The sequence below is a fragment of the Nansenia antarctica genome (genome assembly GCF_963989245.1).
Source record: "Nansenia antarctica genome assembly, chromosome: 6".
Lineage (NCBI taxonomy): Eukaryota > Metazoa > Chordata > Actinopteri > Argentiniformes > Microstomatidae > Nansenia > Nansenia antarctica.
In genome coordinates, this window is record NC_137676.1 from 40276399 (window position 1) to 40288743 (window position 12345).

General features: G+C 39.7%; 1 protein-coding gene across 1 annotated transcript; it reads right to left on the bottom strand.

The window, feature by feature from the left end:
- Positions 1 to 1661: 1661 nt before the first annotated feature.
- Positions 1662 to 10499, bottom strand: LOC308160523 (trypsin-3; the record flags this gene model as incomplete). Its single annotated transcript, XM_080534436.1, has 6 exons — positions 1662 to 1820; positions 2740 to 2997; positions 3237 to 3378; positions 3772 to 3931; positions 5019 to 5084; positions 10481 to 10499. The coding sequence occupies 6 exons, from the start codon at positions 10497 to 10499 to the stop codon at positions 1662 to 1664; spliced, it is 804 nt and encodes a 267-aa protein (XP_080390562.1).
- Positions 10500 to 12345: the final 1846 nt, after the last annotated feature.

Sequence of the window (12345 nt, forward strand, 5' to 3'; positions counted from 1 at the left end):
ACTTATATTCTCCTTCTTGGCACCACGTCCCATAAGGCTTCCCGTCACTACTCAGGGGTTTTCCTGGCTCAAAATGAGGCGGAGGTGGTACCAGTGGTGTTTGACATCGGGGGGGACCCATGAAGCAGGGCTGTCTGGGGGTCCTTAAACGAGCATCAAACACTTAATTTCTTGCATTCTGGTGAATTGATATGCACCAATTTGTGCCCTTTCGCCATCAATTTATGGTGGAAATGTCATTATATATGTAAAGGAAAAAACAATATTCAGGCACCAGATGGCCATTCAAAATATAATGTAATATAATGCAATATAAGGCTCTCAGGCATTCTGTACTTTCAAATATGTATTCTCCTTGAGCAGTCAACATCAACTATCAGCTGTTTCGCTAGCAAACACGAAAGCTAAGTTATTTGTGAAACAGCGCCCCCGCCACCACGTCGGCGCAATGCCGCAATTGCATTTAAAAAAAAAAAAATGTATTCTCTCGCGCCGGAAATCCGGCACTGTGCCGGAGTACTTTAAGCCCTGCATACCTATTTATTTTATTTTATTTTTTACACTTTTTAATTTATTTATCTATCGATCTATCTATCTATCACACTTTCAAAATATCAGGTTATCTATCACACAATCAAACTATCTATCTATCGATCGATCACACTTTCAAATTATCAAATTATCTATCTATCACAGTCAAACTATCTATCTATCTATCTCGTGTGAAGTGGGAACTAATATTTCCTAAAAGACACTTGAGGAACTGTCGTTCGGGATGTAGTTTCCGCCTGTGAGCCTTTTTTGACGCACGCATTACCTTAGCCAGCCTCTTAGCCTGCTCGCGACCAGAATAACTCGGGAGGCTGTGTTGCATAGCAACCAAACAGCGAATTATTTGAGCCACATTGATGGAACCGAACGCAAGATAAAATTATCGCCGATTAGAACTTTATCGCGGATTAGAAGATAATCTAGCTTCGTGGAATAGGCCCCTGCTCTGTTCTGAACCTGTTGTAGCTTCCCTAGATTTGTTTTTGTAGTACCTGACCAGACCACCGGGCAATAATCTAAATGTGATAATACTAGGGTCAAATTATTGCACCCTCAAAATAATTGAGGGTGCAGACTCAATTAGATAGTATTAAAAGGAAATGGAAGTTGATCCTCAAAATAGAAACTAAATAGAAACAAAAGCAGGGATAAAACCTATTTGCAATTAAACATAATGTTTGTTATTTGTTCTTTCAGAATTTATCTCATTCTGTTTAAGGTCTTGCGATTCATGTATTTGCAGTGAGAGTAGCAAAACAACAGAAAAACTTGATAGAAATATTTTCAAAATCATCTTTATTGTAATTTGATAGAAACATAATGCATGATAACGATTACACATTTCCACATCTTAGCAGTCTTGCTAGTTTTATACAAAGTTAATTGCAACCATCAGGTCCTTATGACATAGATCTCATCCACACTCTTCAGTTACTTTTGGCTGAGCATGTCAATGTTTACTTATGATATAGATCTGTAAAGACTTCAATAAGATCTAAATGTAATGTCTCTGGTCTATTTTACATGATTTCTGTTGATCAGTCTATTAGATTCAAAGCAGAACTACAATTGTCTCCCCTGGCTGCAAGCTACCGTAGCAGGATGTTGACTCATTGTATCTTGTCGTTCCTAATCATCCAGTCGATCCATGGGGCAAACTGTCTGACCTTTGTATAGACCCCAGGGAAGTATGGGTTGGCACAGCTGATACCCCAGGAGACAATGCCCTCGAAAAAGCCATTGCAGACCAGTGGACCGCCCGAGTCACCCTGTAGATAAGAACATAGACACAAAAAATACCTGATGAACAAAGGCCTCGTCCTTTTGTTACAACTGTGTACACACCCTCCTCAGTCTCTGGACACTCAGACATCGATTTGAGAAAGATAACCTTGTGGTTTTGTCTTCGGCTAGAATGCTACATCAGGTTTTCTTTTCTTTCTTTCGTTACATTCTTATGCGGCTTACTTGAATGAATGAATGAATGGTCTTTATTGTCATTGATATAGTACAGGTACCAAACAACGACATTTGGGAGGGGGGGATCCCCTGGTGCTTGGAAAGAAAACTAAAAACAAGAAGGGAAAAGAGCTGGTTTACATAAATAAAGGCTATGTACACTGTCCACTATACTATACTATACAAATAAACACTGTGCTGTACTCTATGCTATGCTATACCTATTCTAACATTTCCTATCTCTGAACCTTATGTACCAGAGGGTTGTCATATTGCACATAGTGTTATTGCACATTCATTTAAAGTGTCGCAGTTTGCAGGTTTGAAATGTTCACAGTTATTTTTTCAGTATTGCACTTGATTTCAATCTAGTAGCTGCCATCAAATGTCTAGACTGTCCAGGGCCCAGAACCTAGGTCTTTGCTGTGTTCAGGGCCTGAATGGCCCTGGGGTAGAAGCTGAGCTTCAGTCTGTTTGTCCTTGCGAACATGGTCCTGAGATGCTTGAGATGCTAGTCTAAAGTTTTGCTCTGCTATTCTAATGTTAGAGGATAAGTGTCCGGGATAAGGATGCCATGTAAAAGAATATCATATGCTCTGCCCACTTTTCCCCTGTAAAGGAGCATCTTTTGTGTTTTGGGAGCATGTCTCTAGACTTCGGTACACTATTCAGACAACAGTGGCCCTGGGGATGTTTTCAGGACTACACCCAATTCACAGCAGCCCTTACCTGACAGGAGTCCTTGCCACCGAACTGGGAGCCAGCACACATCATGTTATTTGTGATTCTCCAGTAGTAGTAGTAGTGGCAGTTATTAATGACTTGCACATCCACAGCACGCAGCACGGGGGAGAGGTAGTAACTGTAGATACGAGTGATACCCCATCCGCTCACTGTGCAAATATCGCCCCTTCTGAGGTGAGGGGTATAATTATCGGCGATACGTACAGGCTCCACGTTTTGATTAAGTTTAGCTGGTTTACTGAGCTGGAACACAACCACAACAGATGGACACAATCAGACACTGACCAGATCATGGAACAGGAATCAAAGGGGAAGAATGTTACTGTATGGCTACATTTATGTAGTTATGCTGTAACTGGGCTATATTTGTACGATATATTGTTTTCATTCTGCCAATCACAATTCAGCTATTACAAATCCTCTCTATTTCAAGACAATATCTCAGCTCCATGGTCATGTCTTAGCAGCACTACTCTGCTTACCTTCATGAGCATGATGTCATTGTCGAATGACTTGTAGTTATAGTTGTAGTGAACATGGATCTTGGAGATGTTGAACGCCTGCTCGAAGCCCTCCACTGTGATCAGACTGTGTTCACTCAACACCACTGTGATCAGAGTTGACCTGAGGGACAGACATGATACAATCAAGTAAGCCTCGCATAAGCAGAGATCAAATCAGAGAGGAACTCTATTTATCCCCATACGTCTGTCTATTCATAGAAAAGACCTGAATACTCTCCTTATACATGCCCTCTTATTTTTCCTCATCACATGAATCCTGACCAATAACTGCAAGGCTTTACCCTTGCTCAAAATGTGATAGGTTATCCAAAAATATATCAGAAACGACTACAGGTGGAGTGGTAGTCTTTTACATACCCTGTCCTACTAGATCCACAAAAGCAATTGAACAAGAACAGAGTGGAGGACCTTCTGGGATGAAGTGTTGTCCAGGCCCTTTTTGCTTTGTAGGCTACGTTACTTACATTCACCCATAATTAAAGTCAGTACTCACGGTCTCCAGCAGTGAGCAGCAGACACCACCCACTGGGGTCTGATCAGCGTAGCGCCACAGTAGTGTTTACCCTTGTACTGGATGGAAGCCTGGTATTTGATGGAGTATGGAGGTACTTCTTGGCCTCCAATAATCCGGTCCGGATTAATCTCAACTGTCTCTGTGAATTACAATGAGTGTACAGTTATACATCTGAATTAGTTTAGGTTTTACACAGATTTAAACAGGTTTCTACAAAAAACTGTACACTTTATCATTAACATTTACATTTTAGTAATTCATAATTTGAACAGATTGTTCAAAAACTATTCTGTAGGGAATAAGAATGATTAGAATGTTTATGGCTCTGAGGCCTTGTTAGGCCACTGCCCAATTTGCTCTTTTGAGGTGGTGTGTCTGAGGAGGCGGGGCCATGGATGTGCCGCTCCTGCTGAATCGGCTAATGGGATGCACCTGTGGCTGATGTCCTCCAAGCCCTACAAAAGACTGCAGCCTGGGGAAATGTTTGGTTGCCCTCTTCACAATGCCTACCTTTTTGCTTTGTGTTTGAGCACTGATTTTTGGTTGAATTTGTTTGACTTGGGGTCACTTGGGTGTTGGGGGGTGGGTTTTTGGTTTGTTGTTTTTTCTCCCTGGCAGTTGTGTTTGTCCTTTAGTTCTTTGCTTGGCAGGGCGGTGAGTATTGGTTTACTTTTTTGGTTTTTCTGATCTGCCCTGCCATAGACTAAGGTAGTGGGAGATGCCTATTTTGTTTGTCCTTATTAGTGGAGGTTTATGTTACATGCCTTGTGTAGGTATGAGGGCTGTCCATTAAAACATTACCCTGTTATACACCATTTCAGTGACTGATTTTATTATGTTGTCACTGCCTTTATGTGTATGGCTTTTTGAGCAGCACCTTGGTTTAGTCGCTTTTGTTTTCTTAGGACACTTTCAGACGTAACAGGCCTACATTAGAAATATTATGTAAATGATAAAATGTGTAAACTGTGTTAATTACACTAATTTGAAAAACTGAAAACATATCATTATGAGACTTAATTCGGTACTATGTTTACCAGGATCGATGTTATGGTGATAGTGATATTTGAGACCTTATGAGCGCTAATAAGAAATACTGAAAGACGGTCAAATGAAAATCCCAGACAAATGCTACTGCTCTCACAGTACATACTTTCTCATCAAACTTAGCAATTGATATGTTCTTATCAGAAATTAACAGATCAATAGATAATTAAAAGACCTACCTGCAATTGTGAGAGCCACAAGGAGCAGCACTGCAGATCTGACCAACTGACCCATGTTCACGTCACCTGAAGCAAGGAAGAAAAAAATCACATTTTAACACAGACAACTGGCAAAGTCAGTGGATTGTAATATTTAATCCTTGTTGCTGTTGTAGTCGAGACATTATCATTACATTTTTTGAGAGCAACAGTATGTTCGGTTGATTCTAATGCATTGAATATACTTTTCTTTGTAGGTACAGTAGGCTATTGTACATCTCAATGCAAGAAGGCCACATCTCAACACTTGCCTCAACACCATAGTGTGGACCACTGGTTGAGATGGTTGAGGAAAGCACCTCCTCGACAAGCTCTACCAGGCTAGTACTCAACAGAGAACTTGTTTGTTCTACCATAGCAATAAGAACAACATTTAAACTAATGCAAATTCCAGATTTTAAGTAAAATAATGTTTACTGTTAGCTGAAACAACACTGTCAATTCAATCCAATGCAACTACCTCAAAATGTTACCGATGTAAGAAGCTCTTGGTTTGGTGTAAAACCATGTACATTTATAGATAGAAGAATAAAATATGTTTTGATACTCACCAACAGCTTCAAGTCCTCACAACCTTCAGGCTATCTCCAAAACAGCTGATGCCTTTATATAATGAAACCATATCCTTGTCTACTGCTTTTGTATTACACGTCATGCAGTCTCAGTATGAACTGAGGCTATCCCAGAGACTGACCTAGTACATGACAAAGAATAGTGTATTATCTCTTTCTAAACCCTATCCATTGTTGACTGAAGATAACTGGGAATTCAACACCTCTCCACAGTCATGACGAAGACGTGCACAGAATAAGAGTCCATTGGTTTATTGTGTTGATGAAATAGGCTTGAATGGTGAAGGTGTGAGATTAATTACATGTGAAAAAAAATGTATTGTGGTATTAAAAACACAATTACTACAGTACCGGTAAAAAGGAACAGTGTTTTCTTATCTTTTTGCTTATCGATACATCCAAATATTGATATCATATTTTCTTATGTTTGTGTGTTGAAGGGAGCCTATAGTTTTTTTATTTGTTGAACTGAACTAACAATAATTTCTGCATGATTCATTGAAAGGGAAAAGTACTTATATAAATACACCTAGTGGTGAATTATGGTAAAGACAATATAGACATAACATATTTTGTTATTATAATATTTTGAAATGACCTTTCCTTGTCTTGACTATAATTAATTCACAACTAGGTGTATTTATATAACGACTTTCCCTTTTAAGTTCCCCTGTATTCACACAACACCAGTGTTGTATTGTGCTGTTAGTTGCTTGAATATATTTGTTGCAAACCAGGACTGAGCTCCTTAATGATGAAGCCAAAAGAAAACACTGACTATTAACCTGTAGATACCCAGACCCAGTTTTTCTGCATGGAAATTAAGCAGTGATTATTACTGTCCAAAGAGACCCCAAATAGCACATTTCTGTGTAATGGGGTCGGTGTGTGTTGCAGACTCATGTGCGGTACAGGACAAAGTGACGACAGCAGGCAGTGGTTGGCACGATTAAGGACACTTTACTTGGACACTATAACAAAAAGCTGCAGGAGCAAATCCTCTTCCTGTACTAACACAAGACAGAACACCAAAGGGAGAATGCTGCGCAAAATCAGTGCCAATTCTGTAGACCAGACCAACAGGTGAGATAACGCTCCACTCCTGTGCAAAGGTCTACCCAGAACCACCGGGTGGAGCAGCTCCCAACTCTCTGTGCAAGGCAGACAAAGAACAAAGCTGGAGCACACAATCGACGGCGTAGGCTACGGCGTAGGTTGCGTTGGCCCGCGTAGCCTTACGTAGCCTACGCCGTCGATTTTACGCAGAAGCATAAACTGGCCTTTACACAGAACAAGGGAGATCGACCAGCAGGGAGTGCCGGGAAGTGAGGACATAAATACCCAAGTGCCAAACAGACACAGGTGACTGGGAGAGTAGTAGTGTCCCAGGCCACCAGGGGCTGCCAGAGGGAGGCATCAAGGAGTAACCGTAACATTTCTGCATTTATACATGTCTCTCTGGCTTTTTCTAATGTTTATTATTATTATTATTATTATTATTATTATTATTATTATATTTATTTTTTTAAACGTCCACAATTGTATTCATACCAATCCTTGGTCCTAAAGCCAATGAATCCCACCAACCCAATATTAAGGATTAAAGACCCCCTCTAGAGGGGTGAACATTGTTGTTTGTTATGTGGATTAACTGGCCATCAGAATTTTTCAGGTTAGGGTTTCTCTCACTTATTTTCAGGGTAAAGTTGAGGTTTGAGGTAAAGCAAAATGAGTTGGGGCTGGAGCCTGGCATCTATGAACACTTCACTTCCACTGCATTTTACCTTTGTTTTCAAAAGTAGCCAAGTGAGCAAACAATGAACAAACAATGTTACCTGTTTCCAAAAGGGTGCACAGGGTGGGCTGATGACTGATGAGCCCTGGAGTAGGGAAGGGAATCAAGAACCGGTTCCAGTTGAGAAACCGGTAACAAATTGTTCGATACATCAGAATCGTATGCCTCCGAGTTTATCGATTCCTCTTATCGATGCCGGCATGTTTTGCGCATGCGCTGACAGTTGTCCGAGCATCTGAACATTCCAATCTAAAAATGTAGGAGCAAGTCCTGGCAAAATGTTATGGTTGTGGCTTGATTGGTACTCTAGAGGGTATTATTCAATGACAGGTAATAATTAAGCGTTATGGAACGAGAAGCCGTGGTATATTGTGGATATCGGCACGACTAGCGGGGTGGTTTGGCGCGACGCGAAGCGAAGCGGAGTGCCGTTACACCCCCTAGCTGTGCCGATATCCAATATACCACGGCTTCGAGTGAATAACGGTAATAACGGTTACCACATTTATCTATCAATATTTCACAAAAGAAAGACAAGACAAACGTTTAATTAATGTATTTTAATGGAACTATGTTTTATTGTAAGTGTATTCATCCGCTGAACAGTTGTTTATCTGTTGCTACGCAACGGTAACTTCGGTAGCGGTAATATATAAAAACACGGAGTAATATGAAATGATGTGTCACCATTCGATTTAGCAGTGCGTATATCATGGATATCAGCACGGCTGGAACGCAAACTGACCAATAGAGACAATGGACCGGATCTATCCGTTAATCATGTTTATACATGGGATGAATTAATGTTAATTTGAATGAAATTTAAAAGATGAAAGAAAGCTAGCTAACATCTGCGTTAATGTTAACTTGATAATGTCGTATATTTCTGTAGTATGTATGATCTATGTATGAATATGTAGTATATTTTAAACACACACACATACCAGGGCATGCAAGGACATGATGCCCTCTAACAATGAGGGTTCTATGGCAACCAGATGACCAACAGGGACCTCTGGGGGTTGGGCAAAGACACACATACACGCTGGCCCCTCCCCTCTGGAACGAGAGAGGGAGAGAGCGTTCTCTTTCCAGCCCAGGTCCACGGGGAACAGACGTAATGTATATATCTGCCTGTAACTGATTAAATTGTCTTAAACTCAATATCTGTTCGTTGATTCATAACCAAAGAGAAATAAGCAACAATAACGTAAAATTGTTGGCCGTCAGCGAAATGATGGTAATGTTATCGCTGGTGACCACCATGTTTACAGTTTGTAAAGACATTTAACTGACCGTTCGTAAATTAACTGAATTTCAGAGCGCTCTATGACGTTGAAACCAGGGAGCTCTGAAACCAGAGCAGATTTCCAGAGCGTATATACGAAAATAGTTATGAATATGTTTTCAATATTATTAAGCTTTGTCTTTTGATGTGCTTGTCAACAGATGCTAACTGCATATACGCTATTGTTTCTAAGAAGAAAACACTAACAGTTTTCAGCAGTAAGTGTAATGATAACATGAATTAGCATTAGCAGGTAAATTAGTTCACTATTTCGCATTATTTGGGATATTTTGAACAGTTTAAAAAGTCCTGATATGACTATTTTGCCTGACAGTGGACTTTGAACTCATTTCCATAGAGATAGTATTGCGGCTAGGATATTTGACCACGCTACCATTATCCCATGCAAATAATATTAGTGCCATGCAGACAGGCTTAGCAGATTTTTTATTTGACTAAGAAACCCTAAATGAAAACGAATGCAGTACAAATATTCCCCCATTTGATCCATTTTAGATGATGACAGACAGACTGTTGCTACAGAGCTCTGAAGCTATACAGCCAGCTGCTCGAGCTCATTTTATTTATGTTCAAATGGTATGTTCAGATATTATACGCTGTGTTCAAAATAAGACTCAAAATAATAAAACAGCTGTATTGACGCTGAAAAGTAGGCCTACTTTTTTTCCACACAGAAAATGTATCAGGAATCAATAAGGGAACCGATAAAGAATCAAACAGATAAGCAGAATCGACAATGGAATGATTGATTGATTGATTGAAAACTTTATTAGAAGATTTGCAGAAGTAGGTACATGAAAGTACATATTACATACAAGGTCAACTAAAAGGATAAAAAACCCAAGAAAGCCACTGGCTTATTTCAATTGGGGTCCTTGATTCTCAATTCATCGTTACATGTAAGACAGACAAAAAAACTAGTACTATCTACAAGATAATACAGACAAATAACTATTACTATCTACAAGATAAACATACATCCATCATGGGAAGAACAATACAACAAAACATAAGGTATGTACAGCGGGTAGGACAGGTGGGGACATACACCACAGGTGGGGGCGGGGGACAAAACACAAAGTATGTACAGTGGGTAGTTCGGGTCTTTTAATCAGATTTTTGATTTAGAGGGTCCAGTTACGGATTGCAGCCTCCTGTAAATGTTTTTTGAGAGTGGTTTTGAAGGTGGGCAGTGTTTTGCACTCCTTTAAGATTATAGGAAGGGCGTTCCACATTTTTACTGCATAGTTTGCAAACGAGTTTAACCCCTTGTTTGTGGTGCAACGCGGTTGAACGTGGTTCGTGGAGCTTCCTCTGGTGTTGTATGTGTGGACGTTGTTCACTTTTTGGAAGTATGTTGACAGGTACTTGGGTGTCTTTGTGGTGTAGCGTATCTTGAAGACCAGGCCCAGTGTAAGCTGCTGCACTCTGTCAACTACTCGTAGCCAATCAGGTCGCAATAACATCTTTGTGGTATATTTTCACACACACACACACACACACACACACACACACACACATAGACCTGTGTATAGGACCTGTCTTATTGCACACACATTCATAGACCTATACTTGTTCTGTAAAGGTTCTCACTGCTCAGGCCGAGGGCCAAAGGGACATTTTGTCAGGCTACCTTCCCCCGCTGCACCCCTCCCATTTCATTGTCCTAAGCACATGGTCAAGATGGCTTCCTGTGACCTGCCCCCTGCCCTTTAACCTGAGTGATACTGTCCGTAACCTAACCAACCTTTCCACACCTTGGTCATTGGGGGTATACATGTGTGAACAAAAGACAAAGAGCCCTCTTTCCCACCGGCTGCCCATCTATTTGCATCAGAGAGGAGTGCTGTAACCTGTAATGATTGAATAAATAGTCTATAACTCGTGTCGAAGTTTTACTCGAGATCTATTTCAATAAAACATTCTTAATCAATTCCCATCCCTACCCTGGAGTGTACAGTGCCTATTGAAAGACATCATACCCCTTCACGTTTTCCACATTTTGTTGTGTTATAGACTCAATTCAAAATATTAAATAAATACAAAATATCAATCCAAACACAATACCCCATAATCTGACAAGGTAAAAACAAGTTTTTAGACATTTCTGCAAATGTATTAAAATTAGAGCACAGAATGCCACAGAACATGCCCTTTGCTATGACACTCGATATGAAATCGCTCAATAATTTGAATTGAGTTCATCTTAATGCAAGGATAATAGTTTATGTAATTTTGGAATTAATATCTTAGTTTTTATAGTGGCTCTGATTTGCATAGGAATCAATTACACACTGAGTAGATTAGGATGTCACTACCAACTATCAAGTAACTATCTGTCACTATCAAGTAAATGGTATAATTTTCTCTTGTCCCTGACAAACTCTTCAATCTCTGCCAGTGACAAATATACCCATAACGTGATGCAGCTACCACTATTCTTCACACGAGAGATGGTGCAGAAACTGCATTGCAGGTGCTCGATTTGCACTAAACATAATGCTTTGTAGTAAAACCAAATAAACACATTTCCAGCCACATTCTTTGCTGTATCACTTGAATTCATTGTTGCAAACAGAATTATGGATATGAGATAGATCATTTTTCCATTAAGGGATTATTTTTGGCCACTTGGTTATAGACCAATTTTCTAGAGTGACTGAGATGATGTCGTCCCATCGACTCTGCTTTTTCCTCTCCACCATTCAACTTTGTAGATTTGTGTAAGTCTCCCCAGGCCTCAGGGTTGCATTCCTCAGCAGTTTTGTTCCTCTCCATTTGCTCAATTTATAATGACAACCTGATCCACAAAGTGTGTAATTGATTCCTATGCAAATCAGAGACCCAATAAAAACAAAGATATTGATTCCAAAATTACATAAACTTTTATCCTTACATTAAGATGGACTCAATTCAACTTATTGGGTGATTTGTTGATGACATTTGAGCTTTTTAGGTCATTTTAAGGGTGTTATTGCAAAGGGCATGAATACTTATGCACATTCCCATTCTTGAGATGCACCAACATTCAAATACTCCTGTCGTCTTGATTTTTCTTTCCGATTTCAATGTATGACACATCATTTGAAAGCTTAATCTGTAGTGTCATACTATGTAAAAAAAACGAAAGATTACTTCATTTATGATGGTTTATGATTTCACCAGCTGGTGTCACCAGTGTCAGCTGTTGATTTCTGTGTTTCAATTGTAATACATTTGCAGAAATCTCTAACTTGTTTTCACTTTGTTTTCACTTTGTCATCATGGGGTATTGTGTGTGGATTGATGACATTCTTTTTATTTTATTTAATCAATGTTAAATTGAGTCTATAACACAACAAAATGTGGTAAAAGTGAAGGGGTATGATGACTTTCTATAGGCACTGTAGATGTGGCGGAAGGAAGTGACTCAGTTTTACATCTGGACCTATGTGTCACTGCTGCTGTAGAGTTGGGTAGATTCAAGTCAATTTGTTATCTTCCTTAATGGAAAAGCAGAAAGTGCTAGGTCTCACATTACGAGGTCTCACATTTTGATTAAACACTATTGACAGTAACATGAAGTTGTATCCCAGTTATCCTGTCTTGTTCTATGTATATAAGTTGTGTATG